The sequence below is a fragment of the Syngnathus scovelli genome, chromosome 2, assembly GCF_024217435.2.
Source record: "Syngnathus scovelli strain Florida chromosome 2, RoL_Ssco_1.2, whole genome shotgun sequence".
Taxonomy (NCBI): Eukaryota; Metazoa; Chordata; class Actinopteri; order Syngnathiformes; family Syngnathidae; genus Syngnathus; species Syngnathus scovelli.
The window spans coordinates 8,156,027-8,179,728 of NC_090848.1; the positions used below are offsets into that span (position 1 = coordinate 8,156,027).

The following is a 23,702-nucleotide window of genomic DNA, read 5'->3' on the forward strand; positions in this document are numbered from 1 at the left end:
TTGTAAAGCATTGAACAATACCTGTGAAACTATACAAATAGTTAACTGTACAAAGTAATTCCCTCGAAAAATGAAAAGCCTGTCAATCATCTCACAGCAAATTAGGACAGTAGCTGATTTTTTTTTTTTTTGTGCTTTGTTAGCGTAGTAATGTAGACGTTACCAACATAAACTTTATATACTTTATGACTTGCCATGCAAAGTAACGAATACTGAAGTAGACTTTCTGCAAAGTAATGAAGTAAAAGTACTTTGGGTTGATGATTGGCTGCTCGAACAGTCGTCCCGCCCTCTTTTGCATTCGTTAGGCGTGCTTGCACTGGAAGCAAGGTGGCTTGTGGTTTAGCCCGTTGTTGACATTAACGCTCAATCGGCTTAAGCTGCAAATTACACGCCTGCAATGTCGCTGAAAATCGCGACCACTTCGCTGACCCGGGCCCTATGGAGCGGAGGAAGCCGACAACAATCTCCCAAAGTAAACCGTGCGTGCTGCGTCACGTTACGCGGCCACGACGGGACAAAAGAGAGAAGCGGTTGCTCCTCTGGTGGCTCCAGGGGGCCGTGTGGCGACGCGCAGCCATGCAGTGAGCTGCACCCTGGGGCTCCAGCGGCGGCGTCCGGTGGACAGCGAGCCGAGGAGCCAGCGGGCGCGCCCGGTGTGACTGGCGCGAAGAGGCGGGCGTCTACGTCCACCTCCACTACCGCTCCCTTGGACCAGAAATCCTACATGTGGGCTCGTTACGCTGACCTGAGACGGACGGTTCATGGTCAGTAGAATTTGAGGAACGAATTCATAATCATGCATCATCTCTTGAAATAACTCGTCTCTTGCGTCTTGCCACTTGAACTTCTCACGTGGCGTTTTATTTAGTGTTGTTGTTGAACCAGCCCTCATGGGAAAAATAAATCCAAAACTGCAGCTCTTCTCAGATTCATGTTTCCGAAACAGACGCGAGCAAAAACACGTCAAGTAGAAGATTACAAGCATTTCTTTCGTTTGACAGCCTTGATATCTAGTTTATGATCTTCATAAACGAGACAATGCATTGCACAAGAACGCAACTTAATGTAAAGGCAATTTTTTGCACTGGTACAGTATGTGCTCGTTGGTGCTACTAATAACACATTACTACTGTATATACAAGTAGCGCTTCCAGCTGTTGTCACTTACGTCCTTTTGACTACTCCACCCATTTCTGCATACCAGTAAATACATTTTCCCCTCTTAGAAGGAAAAATAAACTGTATAACTAATACATGACTAATGCAACTAGTAAAATAAAACATTTGACAGTACTGCACATGGGTGGGGCAAAACTGCAGCAATTGATATTTGTGTGCTACTAGTGAATAGATGTTAATCTCTTGTAGAATTTGAATGTCACTAGTTGTACTCGCAGCATGCAGTTAACTATAGTGCAGTTTTGCTTCACTAGTAAAATGCAGTTGTTCTACTAGTACATTGAAGTGTGATGCATTGCAGTGTATGGCAGAAATATCCAACTTGTTGCGTGCAGTCGTGCACCAGTAACGTGTTGTTGTTTCTAATGAGGGTGACCTGAAAGTATCATGCCAAAAAAACAAAAAAAAAACAGCAGAGAGCAGCATGGTTTGTTGTGTTTTTGTGCTCTAAAAACCAGCAAGACCAGCAGCAAAAGCAAAACAAAACAGCCAGTCACTGGGCAACCTGTTCTATCAAGTGAGCCACAACCACCCAGCATGAGCAACAAGCTGTTGTTGCCCTTCTGGTCTTGCTTTTTTTAAAATTTTTAATTTAAAAAAAAAAAAAAAAACACTTTTAAATCATACAGGTGGGCCAGGTCCGAATGGTTATTTTGATAATAATGTAATTTTTCATTTTCTGCAATTATAATTGATTTTTATAGTAATTTGCTAATTATTTTAATACATACAAAATGTTAAGTGTATTTAAAAATATACATTTGATTAGATTAATGAATAAAAATGGGGAGAAAAATGTAATTACTCCAATTTTAATGACAAAAGCTGCAAAATCAGGCATGTCCAACTTTGGTCCAAGGGCCACTGTCCTGCCTGTTTTCCATGTCTCCCTGCCGCAACACGCCTGATTCAACTCATCAGCAAACTTTGAAGTAGCTTGATAACAATCCTGATGTGTTACAGTAGGGAGACGTGGAAAACAGGCAGGATAGTGACTCATGAGGATCGAGTTTCGACACCCCTGGATGAATGCAACAGATAATTTTATTAGTATGCTTGGTGGCATTTTGTCTCTGACTTTTTGACGCTAGTATTGAAGCCAAATGTGGTGGGAGTGTGTCCAGCTGCATTCCCCTCTGCCTTGCTCCCCCCACCTTCCTAAATCCCCAGCCATGCTATCATATCACTCAGGGGCACTTTAACTCCACATGCGATCTGTTTTCCTGTGCTCCTGTGTAAATACACAATTGCGAATGCTGAGTTTGCTGATTGCCTTTCTACAGGATATTGCGTCTATTTTCTGTGATAAACAAAACAGAATCAAGAAGACTGTTGCTGATACTCTAGTATGTTATTGATGAAATCAGTGGAGAAGTACACATTTTGCAACTTCCTGACATTTTGTCCGGCTCTCCAAACTGACGTCAGCCGGGTCTTCCGCTGAGTTATGTTCGTTTCCAATTTTCTTTGCAAGTTTCATCATTTTGGGGTGATTAAAACTGTTTATATTTTCAGACCGCTCAAGCTTTTCTCCTTGTGTTAGTTCAGGCTTGGTCTTGAAATGATGATGAAACCGAGAGGAAACGTTAGGATATTTAAACAAAATTCTAAACCATTATTAGAGTGTTCTAATATCGATCAGGTGATTGGAACTCAGGCCTGATCACCGATTGCAATGTGTGCAAATTGATCTCCAAAATCAAAGTTGATTATTGATTTTCCAAAGTCAAAGCAAAAGATAGTCTGCTTTCATAGAGGACTCCGAAAATGGGAGGATGTTGACTGCTGAGAGGCTTAAATTCCAAGGATTTGGACAATTCACAAGTTAACTCTATTAAAAGATTAATAGATCAAAATATCAAAATCAATAAATTATTCCAACTCAATATATTTCCTTTTCATGGTCAGAGCTAATTCCACCCGGCGCGTGCAAATCCCTCAACTCGTCGGCCATCTACGCCAACAATGAAGTCAACTTGGACGAAGTGGACATCTACGGCTTTGACTACGACTACACGCTGGCTCTGTATTCCAATGCGCTCAACTCGATGATTTTCAACACAGCCAGGACCTTTCTGGTTGAGCACTTCAAGGTTTGTGCAATTTGCAGATGCGATTTTAGATTTAGAAATCTCACAGATGCACGCAAGTTTCCTGTTTTGTCCTGCTGCTCCACAGTACCCTGAGGCAATCCTCAACTATGATTACATTCCCAACTTTGCAGTTCGAGGTCTTCACTACGATATCCAAAAGGTAAATGATCTTACATTTTCCTGAAGCAGCATCTTTAAGTAAAACTGCTTTTTCCATTTTAGGGTCTACTGATGAAGATCGACGCCTTCCATTACATTCAACCAGGAACAGTTTACAGGTGGAAAAATGATTTGCTAACATGTACCAAAAGTACTATACACTTCAAAATTTGGGGTATTATTTTGGAAGACAGGGTCATTTTCGAGAATCTGTTCTATGTGTGACTGTGAAGGCCAGAAAACATGGCCAACTGGCAGAGAACTGTTGGCAGGAACAGCAAAACCTCTTGTCAACACTGATCCAGTGTCAATTGGCTGGCCAAGTGGAACAAAGTGATCTGCACAGAAAGTCTAAGCTGTCAGATCCTGATGGTGTTTGTCCCTAGAATTGCACAGTGACTCATACTGTATTTGATTTTAGGGGTCTGAGACCAGTGCCAGACGAGGAGGTCCTTGAGCTCTACGGGGGAACTTTCCACGTCCCTCTGCAGCTGGATAGTGGCTTCTACGGAAAAGTGAGTAGACGTCATATTTTAATGCAGTACAGTGGTGCCTTGAGAGGCAAGAGACCCTATTTGTGTGTTTTTCAAGGTGCGAGCTGTGGTTTGGCTGATTTATGCTTTGACTAGTGAGCAAAGAGACACGAGCGCTGTATGGTGGCTGTAAACTCATTTCACAACAAGCAGCAGTTTGGCAGAGAGTGAACAATTCAGGCCTCAAACTGTTTATTGATACTCGCAAAGTTTACTGTCAAACAAATGACAGCATTATGTAATTCAAGTAACCCCTTGTATTTGCTTTACAAAAGTCTGTTTACTGTAATGCTGCCAAACAATGCAAAACACCGTAGATGGACAATTTGCTGATAATTTTCATTCGTGTTATGACGTGACAACCCATGAAACAATTTCAACACAAACGGTGGGGAAACACATGTAGACAGATAATACAACAATACTCCAGGCATACATTCTTGAGTGTGTTCCAAGTTACTCTCAACAAACACATGAAGAAAAAAAAAAAAAAAAACAGCATTTGTCCCAGAGTCTGGCCTATCCAACTGTCTGTGTTGTATGCTCACACAAGAAATCATAGTTGTGTTTTAAAATCTCATTTGGGGCTTTGTCGTCACTTTCATCAAGCAGAAAGAATGGATTTTTCCACAAAATAATTCCTTTTTTGATCAGATGAGTCTCCCCTGCGTCCAGTCATTTGGATGTCAAGGCAAATCAAGTCAAATTTATTTATATAGCCCTTAATCACAAAAATGTCTCAAAGGGCTTCACATGCCCACAGTTGATAATTATTCTCCACGACCCCTGATCTGAACTCCCAGGAGTGCTTGGAAAAACAAAACCCCTACTAGGAAAAATTAGAAACCTTCAGAAGGGACCGCAAATGTGAGAATCAGGACGACCAGGCTGCAATGGATGCAGAGTGGGCATTATTTAACACACAATATGCAACATTATGATATACGGTAATGTAGATGTCCCAATTGCTCATTTGAGAGCACTTACACCTATTTTTGGAATGCAGCTATGCTTTCGAGTTTAATCTTCTAATCCCTTCCAAAACCACCTCGCTCAAATGGGTCTCAGCCCAACCTTCCTGTGTTTGCCCTGGCATGATGAGTGATTGGGAAAAAAAAAATGCTGCAGTTAAAGCTGGCTGCGAATGGCAAGCACTTTTCCTCAATGTTGTACTTTGCAACAGGGCCCAAAGGTGAAACAGTTCATGGACATCTTCTCCATCCCAGAAATGACCCTCTTGGCTGTGGCCAACGATTTCTTCATCAGCAATGACATTGATTACGATCCAGTTCACCTCTCCAAAGATGTCTCAGTAAGTATCAAATTCCGTCTGTAAAATCCACAAATTTTTGTGGTCTGGGTTAATGGAAATGAAAACACCCTATATTATGTAGTACCACACCTCCTGGTCTGCGATGGTGAAATATGTAATAAAATCTATCGCCATTTGACACCAAATATAAAACAAAATGTACATTTACTTTTAGCTTGATCGGCAGTACATGTTTCGTAAAATCCTTATTGATCAGAAAGTGTACATATGCCCCAAGGTACTCATGAGAGATGATAGGCCGTATCGATTATTTTGTCAGTGTGCCATCACTTGCAGTTTTCAAAGATTAGTTCGTGTTGCTACTCAATAATCATTGAGCAGTTTTTTCTTTGCTTATTAACATGGGGTGAGTGCTCTTTTCTATTGTTGGGCCTCAAATTCTGCATGTATTTTTATTATATCTCACAAAAGGAATTCTTATATTTGCAAACATACTATATTTTTTTATGGGCCAACACTGAAGAATTGACACTTTGCTACAATGTAAAGTCATCAGCTTGAATTACAATGTAAATTAAATATCCTCTCAAAATAACTCCCTACTGGAGTTTTAGTGAGTGGAAACTGCTTATTCATTACTAGCTACAACATAAACTGGTTAGAAAATCACATTCATAGCGTTTATAATTCTTTAAGCAATAAATATTTGAACACGGTGGGGCAACACACGTAGACAGACAATATAAAAAAACATTCACAAGCATATTTCTTTATGCTTGGTGAGAAATGACAACTATTAGTGCATCTTATTGCGTCATTACTGACTGGAATGGATTAATGGCATTTCTGTTCATTCATCGTGGGAACATGATGTTCATGGATTTTGAGTTACGGAGAAAAATATGACGATATCATTCCGAAAAGATTTATGATTCCAAAGATTTAATTGCGTCTCATGGTCATATGGTCTGAGCCTGCTGCACCACATTTTTGTTGGCCTTTGTCTCATACTGAGAGGTTTGGACAAACAGTGCTTGGCACTCCTCAGCTGGAAGTACAGGAATCTGCTGAGGGAAAAAAAAGCAATAACACTTGTCCATGACTGACTAGGCTTTCCTTTCACAGAGAAAAACATTTAAGACCTGGTATGCACAGCAAGAAAATTGGGCTGTATTTGTCCACATATTGGCCCTTTTCGAGCAAAGACGTTAAATACCTGACTGTCTTTTGTCTTATCAGATTATTCTTAAATCTGAGTTGTATTAAAAAGAGTGCTTTTTTTTTTTCTTCCCCTGTAACGGGAAGGGTCGGTAACCTTGAATATTAAATGTGGTCAGTTTTTACAACCAAAATTGTTTTATATGTGTGGGAAACGACGACATTTCCATTTGACTCTGAACTGTGACCTGAATGGAATGGAGGCATGCCTTGACTGACGAACAAGGAAACGGAGGTAAACAAAACAAAATAGATCCTACCTGACGTACTTTATTTTAATTTTTAATAAATGTGAGTTTCCCAGACAGAAGAAAGTATTTTCCAAAGCAAGAATTTTAGTGGTGTGGTCTGTGTTGAGATAAGCAGAGCACACCACACCACAAGCAAAACTGTTCAATGCCTGATTTTTTTATCTTTATGTGCTGGGTTTGTTACAGATGAAAAATATTTGAAAGGTGTTTAGCAGGCCCAACTGTAAGCAGGTTTTTCAAAACTCATTTCACCTAAAGAACATTTTCCCTTTTGCCACTTCCAGGAAGCCATTGGTATGGTCCACTTGAAAGGCTTCATGTACAAGTGGATTGAGCAAGACCTTGGTAAGATTTTCAAGTCAGCACAATGCAGCATTTGTCTGTAAGTTCTTCTCTTTGTTTCTAGACAAGTTCATTATGAGAGGAGAAGAGACGGATGCCGTTTTGCACCGACTCGTCAGTCAAGGAAAAAAACTTTTCCTCATGACCAACAGTCCCTTCAGTTTTGTGTAAGTGTTGTCGTGGTCACGGTTTTGGACTCGCAAGTGTTTAAGTGACGCTTTGGTGTTTAGGGACAAAGGCATGACGCACATGGTGGGCAAGGAGTGGAGAGACTTCTTCGACGTCATCATCGTGCAGGCGGACAAACCTCACTTCTTCACCGATTGCGTCAAGTATGTCGCACAGACAAATTGAACAAAGAATATCAGAGTCTGAAAGATATTTTATTTTGAAAATCAGGTGTGCTCGCCTCTGCCTCTATACATGTCAAACCATTTGTTCAGGTCATACATGATATTTAAAAAAAATAATCCTTAAAATCAGGAAATAATTAGAAAAAAAGGATAAGCGCTTTCAACTCCCAATACAAATAATTAAACATTAAACAGCACTTAAATTCCCTTTATCAAGTATTAAAGATCTTAATTTCTATTTCTTAATAAGAATACAGTGTTAAAGACGAGAGAGGCCGCATAGAACATATTACTGTAATTTCTATTTTCATGTATTGGAGGGCAGTGTTAATGTTCAAAGTGTGCATTGCAGACCCTTCCGGCGTCTCGATGGAAACGGGGACCTTCGTTGGGAAAAAATCAGCAGTTTAGACAAAGGCCACATCTATAAACAGGTTAGTGCATTCTGGGTGATTTCCATTAACTGGACGGAGAGCATCAATGTGCCGTTTCTGCATCCATCACAGACCCACTGACATGTTTTTCTCGTCTCCCAGGGAAACCTGTTTGACTTTCTCAGGTTGACGGGTTGGCGAGGATCGAAGGTTCTTTACTTTGGAGACCATCTTTATAGCGACTTGGCAGTGAGTGTCAAAGCTTGATGGGCATCTTGAGATAGGTTCATGCTGTTGTTGCCGTGTTCGCGATTAGCATTTTAATTGCCAATATCAGTAAGTGTATGTTCAGTCAGTATTTGTCGAGGCACAGCTTTTGCATTAGAAAAATGTCACAAAAATAATGCATAAAAAAAATGCTGTCCCAAAACAATGTCTACTATATACTTGAAAAATAGCATTCCTGGTGGTCAGTGCTTGCTGCACAATTTATTAGCTGTCAAGAAAGTTTTGGTTGCCATTGTTTCGCATTCAGGTTTGTTTTGTTCCAACTTAGACTGATGTAGTGTGATGATCTATTCCACTGTGAGAAAGTATATTTTCTTCTCGACAGGACCTGACGCTACGACACGGCTGGCGCACTGGAGCCATCGTACCGGAACTGGAGCATGAAACCAAAGTTGTGAGCACAGACCGCTACGCTGTCAGCCTCACTTGGCTCCAAGCCCTCACCGGCCTGATGGAACGATTACAGGTGAGACTTTCACATCGACCCGAAAGCCGAGGCCTCGGAAAGATGTGCTCAGCTATCTTTTTTGACGCTTTCCTGATTCCCCAGACGCACCGTGACCCAGGATCCAAAGAAGTGCTTGATGAGTGGCAGAAGGAGCGAGAAGAACTCAGGTGAGTGACATCACTTGTACGCCCTCAAGCAACTCATTCACTTCTGTCACTAGAAAATTCACTCTTTGACTCTCACATTCTTTGGTTTATAGTATACACAAAGGATCAAGAATTTCATGTTCACTTGTGGACTGGTTGAACTGAATCCGTGTTGACATGTTAGCTGGTTTATGGGAATGCAGTTTTGTGCCTTGACTTATAAGTTTAATTGACCATACTTGTAACTCAAATCACTTGTATCTCAAATCGTCTTTCACCAGTGAAATTAACGGAATCACTATATATCTACTGTCTGCTATACATCTAATATAGGTATATATCATTGTGCTGCTCCTTCTGGCAGGGGCACCCCATTTGCTTAACCTTAAGCTTTTTTTTTTTTACCAGGCTGATGACGAAGAACTTTTTCAACCCTCAGTTCGGCAGCATCTTCCGAACTTGCCACAACCCCACGTATTTCTCCCGCCGCCTGTCTCGCTTCTCCGACCTCTACATGGCCTCCCTCAGCTGTCTTCTCAACTACGACCTCTCACAAACCTTTTACCCACGCCGTACTCCACTGCAGCATGAAGCGCCGCTGTGGATGGACCAGCTGTGCACCGGCTGCATGAAAACACCTTTTCTGGAAGAAATGGCTCAAATTCGATGAGCAAGTACGTTTTTAGGACACTCCGTTCGTTGCCTTTTTCGACACCCGTATGTTTGGGTGCAGAAAGGCGGCATAAAATTGTACATAGTGACCAGTTTAGCCAAAGAAGTAGATTAAAAAAACAGCCTGCAGAAAGTAAGCTGCTTTGGTTGCTTCAACTCATCAAAAAAAAAAACTAAACACGCACAATTAGCTTTTTTTAATTTAGTTGTGGCAATAACCCACTGTGTGCATAAATAGTGCGGTTGCAGTCGACTTTTTCACCTCAACTTGGTGTTTACTGTTTTCTTTTTTTGTCATTTTTGCATGGAGGAAACCACATGTGGGAATTCCAAAGTGTATTATGACCACACTTTAAAGAAAAAAAAAATGAATACGGTGTTGCGTTTTGGTGCAAGTGCCTTGACCTGAAAGATTTACTTCTTGTCACTTGGCTGATTTTTTTTTTTGTCTTGATATACTAGCAAAATATAAATTAAAATAATAGTTGGTTCCAGACCTCCTCTGCTAGACGGCGCCAGCAAACACTCAATGAATTTTCATGTTTTTAGGTGGGGCTGGAACAGATTAACTGTAATGGTAAAAGTTGATTTAAGACATGAGTGTTTTGAGATACGAGCGATGTCGCGGAATGAATTAAACTCGTATCTCAAGGCACCACTGTACAAGAGTAAAATTGTAATATTACAAAGCAGTTTTTTTAAGGAAAAAAGTGGGTGTTTTTCATAATTTCGCTGACTTTTTTTAAGAAAAATATTTTTGAGGTAAAATGTCATAATAAAGAATAAAGTCCATGGATATAACTTTATCGTAAAATGTCATAATAAAGAATAAAGTCCATGGATATAACTTTATCGTTACTCTGCTAAAGGTTGTCCTGGGTGATGTTACATTTTTCCCCTCTACTATGTCATGCAATGTTTTTCTCATACATATTTTTCTTTTCAGTGTGGCCTTAATAGTTCTTTGTGGTAAATGAATTTTATTGACGATCAATGGCAATGGGCAATCATGTCAGTATGGTTTTGTGGTCAAACCAGTTTGGTTTGTTCACAACAAAGTCCTACTGTCTCTTTATCATGACATTCAGTAGTTGTGTGTTGTAGTGTAATGCAACTCCATACAGCAAAACGGAGAAAAACAAGTAGATCCCTGTAGATGCCCCTATACTTGAAGGTTTCCCCATGTCGAAACTGTCTCAAATAACCAAATGGTTTGCTGTTGTGTTCACGTTTACTTACATTGTATTATCTTATGGGAATATGACTGAATTCAGTGGCAATGCATCTCATGAATGTACGATTCAATAAAATGTCTCAGCAGATTTTATGAAAATGTGTGCATCATTTTAAAGAGATGTGTGAAATATATTTTTCTTCCTGGGTTGGCATAAAGTAATTGAGAAGCATGGCTATAAATCAAGGAAAATGATGGGAATCTTACACTAAACTACAACTTTTTAAAATGCATTTCACAACAACGAGCTGTAACGTGGTGAATGCGTGTTTCCTGGGTTGTGGGTTTCATCTGATTTTACTCCTGGGTTCCACTAGGGGCACACCTGTGTTAGCCCATGTTGTCTGGGTTCCACACAAGCGCCATCTTGGATTTGTGGGCGTGGGCAATACACCTGTCACCTTTTCCCAATCAGCAGCTATTGCAGGGCAGTTTCAGCAATGTGCTGGTGCTGAATGTTTGCATTGCTTGATTCCATGTGTCTTGTCCTTTTCCAGCTCAGTTTTCTCATGTGCTAAGCAGTGACTTTTCTATGTTCCATGTGCCTATGGATTTTCTTCTTCTTGCTACCGTAAGTACGTGACTCTTTTGAATTGTTTGTCTTGCAGTAACTCCTTAAGTTATCCTTTGTTGCTCTTTCTCAATATTACCAGTGTATATAATTGAACTATTTTTGTATTTTGATGGAGGTGAATTATTGCATACCATTTACATGATTTGCATGAGGTCATCTTAACTTTGCTTGTGAGTTTTGCGTGTGGGTTTGATACGCACTTTTCCTTTCTGTATCTCATTGGTCGCACGGTTGCTAAGCAACGCAGCATCCATCGCCGCTCTACTCTGCACAACAAACTCATTCACTTCACCACCCGCCTGCAAGCAGCCAGCAGATATAGGTAACGTTCTTTGCATGCTGCTCTACTTCATGTCATGTTAATCTGCTCGCTTTTGGTTTTGGTAGCAAAGTATATTAGCGGTCGCGAAAGTTGTCATACAGTGGAGGTATCTTGCTGTCATTTGAGAAGCAATTTTGCACAAATGACTTAGGCGCATATTAATAATGAATGCAAATCTCTCCGCATGAAGTAACTAATTAGTTGCGTGACCTGTTTCTGCCACCAAGCGCTTACATCACTGCTGCATACTTTTCAGTCTGCTATAGGTGTTTTATTGGTGGTGATGTGCTTATGATGACCTGTATCGCATGTGCCTGGCAGGGGCGGTCCTGGTGCTTGTTGTTTTGTGTTGTTCAATAAGCAGCAGTTAGCTAGTTCTCTTCAAATATTTTTTCAAAAGAGAGAGTTCAACCTGTTTATTGCCACTTTGACTCGTGTCGAAATAGCAAACAGAAATACACTTTGTAGTATGTTTAAAACAACCACACAATGTCTTGGAAAAAAAATTTGTAGCTTCATTCTGATTTCCGTGTGGATGTATAAGACAACAGAAATATTTTCTGCCTTTTTACACTGGCAAGCATTCCTCCTGTGCCACCATTCTGATTGTCCCTTGCTGCAGAACTTCATTCTTCTTTCTTTCCCTTTCAAGATGCTTCCGTCCCCCTCCTGTCCCATTGTGCACTCCCTATCAAATCTCTTCAATCCATTTCTGCCTCCTGCTTTTTATTTCTCTTAGGACTCACTTGAGTGCCTCCTGTGATGCTATGCTGGCATCACGGAGAATTGTTAGTCCCTCCTCCCAGCAGATTCTTGTATTATTAAATGTAACGGGGCCTTTACTTTTACAGTCCCGGTCTGATGGAAGTATTCCCTGCGGCAAGATGATGTGCAAGGGAAGGAAGCCATAAAGTGCGTTGTTTGTGTAGCTGTGTGGTGTCAAACAGGCCACGTAGTTCGGGTTCCCCACGGAGGGTTGTGATGACTGTGAAAATCACTGCCGGGTCTTCTCCGCTGGCCTAATCTCCATCACAAACACTGACCTACCTCTGCATTAGCAATTGAAATTCAAATATTCCTTCCATGACGTGTCTGATCCACATTAAACAACAGTCACACAGACATTACTCGAATTTTCTTCAATTGTTTTTTGTAGATGAGGTTAACAAATGATGTCTTCACCTGACTGCCTAAGTCTTCAATATAATAGCACAAGCCTGACTACATCAAATCAGTATATAAGAGTAAGCTAGCAGTCAATCTTCCAATCAGCTGGGAAAATATATCAAGTTGATACCCGTGTGTGTATACTGTTTGCTTTCCCATCCATCCATTTTGAGACAAGATACGCATGATGGTGAAGGGCCCTGCAGTCAGTAACTAATTGGCTCTCCCAGTGTGCGGGGCAGTTGTGCACTCATTAATCAGATGTCACAGGATGTCTTAAAGACCTTTTGTGTCTAACAGCCAAGTCCACTGTGAGCATGTTCAACCCGATTAGGTCCGTCATTTTGTGAGGAAACGATATGAAGAATAATATTTAGGGTATACCGTAGTGATTGCTATCAAATTTCAGAACTGTGCAATATGTAAGGACGAAAGCAAGCATTTGCAGCCTGAGGACGTTGGCAAGCGGCGTTGCACTCATGCAACGGCAGCTTTGCCATGGATTATTTATCGGCTGGTTTATGTGAGGCCAGTGGGCCGCGTCGCTCTTTCATTACCAAACATGCAGCCAACCCCTTCGGCTTAGATGCTACGAGGATGTGGCGCTGTAATTCGCTGCACTCTTTTAACCTCATGCTCCACTTTGACGTCCGTTGCGATGAGAAAGGCCATTTTGACCTTACTAACCATGTCCGTTTCTTTACTCTATACTATAAGAATAACCTTTTAAAATCTTAAATATGACATCCCGCCCCCTTGTTAATGTTTGACTGAATTGATTCATTGTTGAACTTCGTAGAGTTCAAACCCTCGGAATTTTAGTCTCTCAACAGTAAATATTTCTGTAATTTTCCAAGAATGGAGATTGACAGACAAATAGACTGACTTTTGAATCTAAAGAAGACATTTGCAATTATTTGATTTTAGTTTGGAAAACAATTATCAACAATTTAGCTGATTTTTTGGGGGATTTTAAGACAGAAACCAGTGGCTGAATCATAAGCTTTTTATGTTTTTTCTACAATGTCAATTTGAAATAATGTGCCATTTCTGAATAAGAGGATTTTGTTTTTTTTCGATTAATAAAAAAACAAAAAAACAATCAGCATATTAATTAATTATTAAAACAATAACAGTCTACCTATGTAAATAAAAAAATAGCTAAAGCCCTCATCATACTCTTGTAAAAATGACTTTATTCTCACATAATTGATTTTGTAAAGATTACACTGTTTGTTTTTTAGACTCATTCTATACTTTGATGGCTTCAACAAAAATTATACTGTCAGGCAAATTTGCTAAACCACACAAAAAAATGCCTTTGCTTTTGTTCTGTTGGCTTGTTACAGTGATAATATCTCACAGTGAAATTTTTCCTCCTCTTGTATAGACTTAACTGTTATTCATAGTCTCCCTCTCTGATGAATTATTCATATTTTCCTCAGAAAAGGAGGACTGCTGCAAACAGATTATTAGAGCCAAAGTGTAGCTTCTCTTTGATTCTTTTTGAATGAGTCACCCTGCTTCGAAATGTATTCTCTTTCTCATTAACCGCCTTTGTACCATCACCCATTGAGTAGTTTTGCCCGTAGGTACTTGTTTGATGTGACGTTTATTAACATGCGTGTTAGTGTGTCTTGTGTCATCACACGGCAAACCCAATGCAATAATCACTCAGTAGATGAATGACGTAAATATTAATACTTGCTTACAGGACTATTTCAAACAAATATGTAAGTCTGCCTTTACCGGCTTAATTGCAAAACACCATAGACAGGTTGGAGATAAAAACAATCACTATGGTGTTTTAACCCTTTAAGCGACAGATGTTTACACAGTGGAGCAACACATGTAGGCAAAAATAGCACAAAATTATTAGGAAAATGTTCTTTGTCCTCTGCGAAGAATGACATTTGGGTCTTGTGCATTGTACTGCCCCCCGTGGCCATTGGAGGGCACAGCAGAAGGAGCAGTACATTGATTTGAACTGAGGCATTAAATCATAATGTACAAAACTGGAAACTGTTAACATTCTGTTTGTAAGACTGATACTGAAAAGCTAGGGCCTCATAAATGGAAAATAATTCAGGTTATGTAAAGTTTAGAGTATCAGCTTCATGCAAACAAGAGTCTTCTTATCCGCGTACACTTCAGCTACTGTCTGTATCCAGAGGAGGGCGCTATTACACTGCATCAATCTGCCTGCCGTATAAGTGCAATGTCCTTTGAAATGAACAAATTATATGGCAAAAATGCTTTATATTCTATTAGGGAGTTAGTTCTATTTAATCATGTAGTATATGCTCTAGGTTTTTGTACAACACATCTTTGAGAGTGCAATTTTCCTTATTCAGACAAACTACAAAAAACGTTCATTCTTTTGAGAGGCTGGAACAGATGAATGACATTTGCAATCATTTCAACAGAAAATGATGATTTGCATGACAAGTGATGTCGCAGAATGAATTGAATTTTTTTCTCAAGGCACCACTCTCAAGTAAAAAAGTGAAAAATCTGAAGTGGTCCATCGTATGCGGACCCTGGAATCAAAGTCCGTGAAAGGCAGTAGTGTGTGTGCCACTGGGTGCATTTGCTTCAGCAACAAGCCATCTCTTCAACAACCTTATTTTCGGCGCTGGGCCAGAGGAGTCAAAATATCGAGATTGTCCTCAAGATGTGAAAGTGGGGTCATTTCCACACACAAATTAGTAAGCAGCACTATTTGAGCAAGCTTTATTCAATTATCCTAAGCCTTACGGTATCATTTTTTTAAATAGTGATGCAGTATGAAAGCGAAAGGTGAGATAAGGTTTATTTTTTTTCCCCACTGACTTCAAAGCACAATTGCCCTTTGAATTCATGCATGTTTGGACAGCAGCCTTCCCTCTGCAAACTCTTCCAATATCCGCTTCTATGTGGGCTCTTGTTCATGCAAGTATCTGGAAAATATTTAGAAAGTATACAGCGGCAATAGATAGTGTGTTCATTGCCATACAGGATAAATATTGAGGGAGAAAAGACCCTCCTTTCTTAATTGGCTCTTTGTGTGCTTTTCACGTTTGTACAGTTCAGGTCCTCGGTTCATGGCCAGTGCCGAAAAAGCACAAAATTGTCACAAAAATAGGTAGGCGGTACTATCTTACACTATTTTACACTCGAACATACATTGTTAGATTAATTGAAAAAAAATATGAAAACATTACTTTTGTTTGGGGTCCCTTAAAGGAGACGTAGCATGCAAAATCCACTTTTTTTTTTTTTAGCTTTTACATACATTTTATTGTGCACTTGGAGTCTCCAGGATTATAGAAAATTTTAATCTAATCCCTTCAGGAGCTGCAGAGATACTTTTATAATCCGTTCGGGGGGGGTATCTTTTTTTAATCCATTTAATTTTATCCATTCCCTAACGTCACAGTCTTCAGGTATATTTATTTAAATTTATAATTCATGGAGGGATAGTTTGTAAAAGAGTTATATTGTGTGTGTGGGGGGGCTCGGAAATAGTCTTGCGCCTAGAGTAATTTACTTTAGAACCGCCACTGCGCATGGCCATAGCAGCGTTGTGTTGTATGGCCTGTTCTTAAAAGTAAATCGCACTTTATAACTATAGGGGGAGCCCAGGAGCAGGAAAACATAGACGAGCTTATGGACTTCTTGGACTTTAAGGTGTGACAGTGACACAGGTAACTCAATCAGTCACGAATCGTTCTTTTGAATGCATTCCATTGCTCTTACAAAAGAAAACAATGTGAGGCAGATGAATGAAGAGATTAGCACATAGTTCCAGGCACTTCCGAACCAGATGTGCCGTGTTGAGTACGGACAAAATGGGCATTTCTACAATCTTAACATATTTCATGATAAGTATGTATAATCAAGCATATATAAAGGCTCTAGCCTTCAACAACAAAAGGTTTGACCCCCCCCCCACACACACACATTTTGTGATTATTCCCCCCTGACCTGTGCCAAGGGCTCACAAAATGACCATTAAAAGGATATATCAAACCAGTGTGTGTGCGTGTGTGTGTGTTTGTGTGTGTGTGTGTGTGTGTCTGTGTGTATGTGTAAAGTTCACATCACATATTAAAGGTGACCTCAATCTAGTGTATGTAAATATGGTCCAGTTTGTAGAACGCTTTTCTTTCATTCAGAAACTTAATGCAATTTTTTTTATGGACAAAAAAAAAAAAATCAACATGATGAAATAAACCTGATTTACTGCAGTGAATAAATGAATTCCTTTTCATAGGGATCGCCCACCACTGAGTTCCCATGAAATAGCCTGCCACTACACTTTTTGGTTCCCAGGAGACTGGCGTTGTCAGCAACTCCCATCCCATGTTCCTCATCCTCCCTCCCAGTTTATGATGAAGGCGTGTAAGCAAGGAAGAGGCAGTGCATGCCCCCCCCCCACACACACACACACAAACAAACACTCCGTCAGGCAGAGTGAGTCCAGCTCTCAGTAGACTCAGTCCGTGCTGTGTGTCAGCAGGTATGCCGCAAAGAAAAAGGAGTTTCACTTTTGGAGCCTATGGAGGGTAAGAGCTGTTTAATCTCCTGAGCACATGATGATGATGTGTACATGTGATAGATAGAGCGTATTTGGGTTTGTGGCTTGGACTGACCCTGGCTTTGATGACTTTGCACATTCCCGTGTGTTTGGATTGCCATCGTGCTTTATCACTGCAACTTTGTGATTTGAGTTTTAATATGCGTCAGCCCAAATGAATTAATGGGCAACTTTTGATTTGGAGACAGGTCTTGCAAGTTTTAGTTTGACCATTTTCCTGCTTATCTGCTTGTACTGTGTTAGGGTTAGCTTAGAAACAAGGTGTGTGAAACAGGCTTCTACTACCACTGGCCACTCGTGGGTCACTTTTTACAGAAAGTGAGCAGGTGCACGAATACTTGTGTGCTTATTTGCTGCATATGAAAATGTCAATATGGCCAGTGTATGATTGTATATGAAGTCTTCCTAAGAACACAACCATAATGCATTTGTAAAGGCATGCATTTTTTTCGTCATACTGCATAAATCAAATGACCATACCCCTTCTTGTGTGCTGCCCCCCTCTGCCACCTGTGGGCAGTATTAGTTAAACTGATGGCTAGTCTGTACTCTCTCTCAATTTACCAGTACGGCACTAATTCGTTCTACGCAGAGGATAAAGAATATGACACGGGGCACTGTTGTCTTTCTACATGTGCTGCTGCACTCCTTGTGTTCAACTGGTTGCTTAAAGGGTTAAAACACCGCAAGGTAGATGCTTTTTAGGATTAGCAGTAAGTTAGCATACTAAAAGGTGTGTTGAGGCGCATGATGAGTCTTGTTTTCATTTGTAAAATTGGGAAATAAAACAAACAACAAAGTAGTATTAGGCCCCCACTTTTTATTATTATGGAAAGCACGATTAATACACTGATTAAACAATACACTCTTTCAACAAAATGTCATTTTTTCCATGCTGTTGCTCACAAATTGCCACGTGCAACAACAGTGTTTGATTCAAGTCCCTGTTTGGGATGATTTCAAGCAAATTTCAATGCAATGTAAAATTGTGCCGGTTCAGTCACATAATAGCGTACAGTGTTTTCTAGTGCTGTCTTCAGCAGAGCTCAATGCTCAATGTGTAGCCTCGGGGAGGGGAACAATGTCAGGTGACCACAGTGTGATGCTTGGCGTCATGACGACACACTGCAAGAATTCTGCCTCACTGAGATGCCCCAAACAAAATGCACATTTTTTTTAACCCTTACAGTGTTTTGGTCAAATTTTATTGTACCTGTCAAAGATATCCTTAAATGTACCCTGATTATTTAAGGTACTTTTAAGGATGACTTTTCCTAAATTAGGGCGCACTTAAAATATGTTAATTTGGTCAAAAATCGACAGGGCCTTATTTATGGATGAATGTTGGCTTTTCATCATGATTCCTTAAATTTAACTGTATTTCATCTCTAGAAACACATTCTCATTCCCATCCACATCTAACTGCAAGCTGGCGTCCATGTTTTCGTCATACCTGAACTTGAACTATTTCCTGCTTCTGTGTCTTTGCAGTCCTACTATTTCCTAAGGCTGCCGTTCGATGGAATGTGATATCCAGGCAAGCTTAGTTTCCAGACAAAAGAAATGGGTCTGAACAGACCTCTTTTGCGACTAAATAGATTTTCTTGCTGATTTATTCTTCGTGAGCAACGTCACTCTTCAGCGGTCCATTCCTCATAACATTCCAAACGATGCGTTTGAGTGACGACGATAGAACAGTGATAATAATAGCGATAGATTGCCTTCTTTACAGCTATTGTAACTGTAAACCAAGAGAGCATTTAGCCAAAGTAATACCTAGCTAGCAAATATTTTCGTATTCGAATATCCCACTGAAAATTCTAAATACAAGTTTCCACTTAATAATAAATACTTTTTTTCATTCTTAGATAACCAACATTTTATACATACACGTAAACTGCATAGCAGGACACTGAATTTAATCTCTTGAAAGATTTGTAGATTTCAAACAAATATGTACCTCCCATCGAGAGCAGGTGACATCAGAACCATTGTAGCAAACTAAGCCTGATTTGTTCCCTTTCAGTGTGTTTGCTTTTGGATTCCTCTGTTACGATTCAACTCAAACGCAGTTGCTTCGGAATAAACCTCGATTCACATTCAAGAGCCACAACGTTTGTATGAGCCTTCTGTACGAAAGCAAAGACAAGGCTTCTGTCATTGACAGCGATTTGGCGTTTTCCTGACTGATACTTATTGTACTGAAAATGGAAGTGTGAATCAGTTTAGGGGGGCATTTTTTGTTCGCATGACAAAAGATGATTAGACTACTCAAGGACAGGAGGCCATTCAAGTGCCCTTCCAAGGGCAGAGGCAAAACAAACAGGAGACGAAGGCCGAGCAGAGGGCTCTTCAGTGCCTACTCTGGCAGTCCACCTTGCATATATACATTCTTCGATGCTTTTCAAGCCATCTACCGATGAACAACCGAGCCAGATGCAGATCTTTTTCATGCTGCTAATTAGGTGGCATTTGATTAAATAGTAATCCTTTGTGTAATATGCCAGGATAGCACGAGACAAAAACGGCCTGAGTTGCTAAGTGGCACAATTGACTAGAACTTTCATGGCACACTTGTTTCGTACCCCAACTCGCTATATTTTTCACTGGTTGCTAGGTGACCAAACAGGAAGTGGCCCTGTGCCTCTTTTGCTTTGTTTGGATGTGAGGTAGGCTCCAGCGTGGCAATACTGATATGTCATTATTGACCCAAAAATGTGGCTTTGTGAGGAGGTGGAGAAGACGACAAGCAGCAACAAGGAATAAGGGCAACTGATAATGGCTTTACAGGATCTCTGGAAGTTCACGCTCCTCCTTGAGTTGGAGAACGTGTCGTGGTGTACTTGGGCTTCTTCAAGTTTCTCCAAGCTTTTTTTCACTGTTGCCTACATGCACAAGACTTATTTCATGCCAAAGTCACTCTCTTGTCTGACGTTATGCCTAAATTGAATTCAGACACCTCCAGTAGCATCTGAGCCACAATTTGAAATTTGAATATGGACAAGATTACCTTTAACTGTCTCCATTTGTCATCATCCAAGAAGTTTGGAAAAAAAAAAAAAAAATGAGGCCATTTGACAACATAAGAAGATGTCTGTTCAAACAAAATCTGAAAATTACCGTACAGATACAACAAATAAATAAAATACACAAAGTACAATAACAAAGTATATGTACTTAGTTACTTACCACTACTTACTATGTTCATGCTTAACTAATAAAATATACTTGCATGGGTAAAATATCCATGAAAGGAATTATGTTAATTTGAAACTACTAGTGTTTTTTTTTTTTCTTTTAATAATGACAGCTGCTGTTTAAATGTTTTCTGATGCATTGCAAAATGAATGAACGCACCATATCAATATTGAAGATCACATCTGATACCTGCTGCCTGAATGGTGGCATAATGAGTTTGTTTGTTGTGATTTTTCTGATGGATGGTTCTTTGTGTGTGTGTGCGTGCATGCGTGCATTATATGTGTATATTTGTATACTGTAATAGAACTTGTAGTGGAGCTAAATGCTAAATAACACTCAGCTATTTGCCACACATGTTTTTCAAAAGGCTCATTCAGTCTCTTGTACAGTCCGGGCTTGTTTTTCGTCTGTGTGCTGATGGTATCTACTGTATGTTCGATTCTCATGCAATTTGAGTTGCAAAGATTTAAAAATTGTTTTGGGAGTGTGAGTCATCTAAATTTCACATCCTCGGTTCATGGCAGCTTGGTAACCACATTAACTCAGCTAACAGGTTTTGCATCGTCATTTTGTTCTGATAAGATTTGGCAATTAAAATAGTCCGAAAAAAAGTCTACCTTGTTGACTTGGATGTTTTAAATTTTTGGATGTTCTCACAGTTGTGAGAAATGTGAAGCAGTGTATTGAGTTGCTTTTGAAAATGATTTACTAAAGGATTTGTTGACTGGACTACTTCTTGAATTTCACATATAGAATGTTGCCTCAGTGCAGCTCATTGCGAGATGAACAACAAACTTGTTTGCTTTAAGATGGATTTATTCAAGAGCCTGCTGACCTACTTGTAAGAATCCATCTTGCTGACTTCATAACATAACACAGCTCACTGAAGATGTAAAGCTGATTTGACGTGATTTGATTTACATTCCATTGTTAAAACTGCACAACACTCATGCTATTAGATAGCCCAATTTGCGTTGTTTGTTAGCGTGAAATTAAATGGACTTACTGGACACCCCAGTTTGAGAAGCACTGAACTTTTCTGAGTTTTCTAATCTGTGTCCATGGTAACTGTCTCATGTTTGATCACTAGACGAGAGGTCAGAGAGATTGAGAAGCAATATTTCTTCCCACCTTTGACACAAATAAACCAGTTGATCAAGTTGCTCTACTTTTTTTTCCAGGCAAAATGCAAGCAACGGACACTGTTTGCACTGTGCAAATATAACACATGAACCACAAGCACATTTGTTATAACCTACTTTTGTCCATCGTAACAGACTGGAACAGACTCGTCTTTGTTTGTGTACAACAGACAGAGCAAGGAAGCAAGAATAATGCTGCCAACTTACTTCCACAATGCATTTCAAGTTCCCTGCATTTAAAAGTACTTAGTAATATTCCATTATTGCTTTGTCTGAATCAAGGTTATATAATAGTTTGGGATTTTTAATTACAGTATTTCTTTAGGTATTTATTCATTTATAATTCAGTTTTAATTCAATTTTAGACCAAGTTTTTATTTTCCCAAAAGTGCTTTGTTTTAGCTTAGTTTTTAATTAGATTTAATGTCAGTATTAGTTTTTTTTAATTATATGGACTATTTGTTGAGTCTAAAATAAAGTAAAAAAATCACTACTGACTGAGCATTGTCAAAAAAATGTCCAATAAAGTTTTCTAGAATTCTCAAACAACAGTGCCAAAAATATGTAAAAAAATGCTTCGAAACTGATACCACTTTACCTAGCTGACAAATACCTTCATGTTAGCTGTCTAGACATACAAATGAAAACATTTCTTTTAATTTTTTGTTTCTTTTATTAAACGCATGATGAGCACTAGTCTGGGTGGTGACAGAGGTAGTTTAATTTCAATTTATTTTAAATTATTTTAATTGAACATATTTGACACATCTAGCAATGTTTTGCAATTCAGCTTTCAGGCCTATCCTACCTGACATCGGGCGAATGGCTGAACTAGTCGCAGGGCACATATAGAGACGAACAACCACACCCATATGTACACCACCACTGAGTGGCCATCAATCCCACGCTGATCGCACGCAAGTCAGGCAAGTCTACCCCTACACCATCAGACTTAGGTTACTGATAAAGTTTTGCTTGGAGTGCTTAAATAGCAAAATGTGATGAAACGGCTTATTAAGCACATGTCACACATTCCATGATGTCAGAGCAAGAAACAATCAGATTCTTTATGACCTTGTGACACGTTGGAGCCTTGTACGTTTTACTGTTTGGACAGGAGGTCTTATGTGCTTTGAGTATTTGACCATGGGGCTCGCTGTAATGAAAATGTCCTGGATTTGGTCATGTAGTAAAGTCGACGCCTCCTGGCTGACTCAAATGGCAGGAATGCAGAGAACTTGAGCAGCAAATGAGATTTTGATGTTATTCTGTAAAAAAAAAGTTGGACAGAAATTGCTTTCACACTCTTGGGTATTTCTTAATAACCAGGAAGCATCACGTTGTGTGTGTGTATGTGTGTGTTATTTATTTTTAATTTCAACTTATATAGATTTTTTAAAATATATATTTCTTTATAGATTTCTTCTATTTCATTTTAAAATCCTCGACAATTAAAAAAAAAAAATCCCCTCCATGTATCTGTGGCTTTGTATCTTTGGACATAGCCGTGAAAGGTAAATGCCAATTGAACTCCAAACCAAAGCAACCTATTTTCCATTGTTGCATTTTTTCTGGCCACATCATTGGTAAAGGTAGAATGAGCCAGTTTGAACTCCTGATGACCTGCATGATGGAAAGCAGTCATGCATTTTCATCAGCAGGTTGGGCAGCAAAACAATGTTAATTCAATTGTACATGTGGAATATTTGCGTATGAGTCCTGACATACTAAACATTCTGTGTTCAAATCAAATATTCTCATTTTAGCTGGACAGAGATGTCGAAAATACAAATCTTTTGTTCTTTTTTCATTGTTTCAGCGAGTCATTGTCTTTGCTTTGTTGGTTTAATGATCAGTGTCTAAAGGACAAGAACAGCGTGACAGTCAAGGTCTGTTCCAAGATGAATGGATTCCAGCCAATAGACCTGTGTATGATCTGGAAGAAACGTGTTGTCCAGAGCAAAATGCAGCATGAAACAAGCAGACCATGTCATGTGGTGGATTATCATTAGGTCCAACAGGGTGGAGCTATTGCGTACCTCTGGGAAAAACAAAACACCTAACCTCTATCCCTTCAGTTATCAGGCTGATTTAAGCCAGTTTTAAATAGTTGATTTGGGCTTTGGTACTTTATTTATTCATATATTGTCA

The 23,702-nt window shown here is 39.6% G+C and overlaps 2 protein-coding genes across 3 annotated transcripts in view; both read left to right on the top strand.

Annotated features, from left to right (window-relative positions):
* Nucleotides 1–298: 298 nt before the first annotated feature.
* nt5dc2 (5'-nucleotidase domain containing 2) lies at nucleotides 299–10,654 on the top strand. The gene is made up of 14 exons (XM_049752684.2): nucleotides 299–767; nucleotides 3,091–3,275; nucleotides 3,361–3,435; nucleotides 3,498–3,553; nucleotides 3,856–3,949; nucleotides 5,151–5,279; nucleotides 6,994–7,054; nucleotides 7,116–7,218; nucleotides 7,282–7,383; nucleotides 7,757–7,838; nucleotides 7,941–8,027; nucleotides 8,392–8,532; nucleotides 8,617–8,681; nucleotides 9,069–10,654. The coding sequence occupies exons 1-14, from the start codon at nucleotides 401–403 to the stop codon at nucleotides 9,328–9,330; spliced, it is 1,809 nt and encodes a 602-aa protein (XP_049608641.1). The 5' UTR covers nucleotides 299–400; the 3' UTR covers nucleotides 9,331–10,654.
* Nucleotides 10,655–11,371: 717 nt separating this feature from the next.
* rap1gapa (RAP1 GTPase activating protein a) overlaps nucleotides 11,372–23,702 on the top strand; it is a 43,875-nt gene continuing 31,544 nt past the window's right edge. The window contains exon 1 of one of the 2 annotated variants that reach the window (XM_049752472.2): nucleotides 11,372–11,462. Coding sequence is in view for 1 of the 2 variants with exons in the window: in XM_049752470.2 (XP_049608427.1) it covers nucleotides 17,133–17,176 (44 nt within the window). In the remaining variant the exon portion in view is untranslated. Of the gene's footprint in view, nucleotides 11,463–17,032; nucleotides 17,177–23,702 lie in introns of those variants that run through there. The other variant, XM_049752470.2, reaches the window with a different exon arrangement.

Excerpts from the sequence above, each read along its gene's own strand:
- nt5dc2 (XM_049752684.2), top strand. The coding sequence starts at position 401 with ATGTCGCTGAAAATCGCGACCACTTCGCTGACCCGGGCCCTATGGAGC. Across the intron at positions 3,436-3,497 it reads TTCACTACGATATCCAAAAG|GGTCTACTGATGAAGATCGA; the intron begins GTAAATGATCTT and ends TTTCCATTTTAG. Across the intron at positions 7,055-7,115 it reads GTGGATTGAGCAAGACCTTG|ACAAGTTCATTATGAGAGGA; the intron begins GTAAGATTTTCA and ends CTTTGTTTCTAG.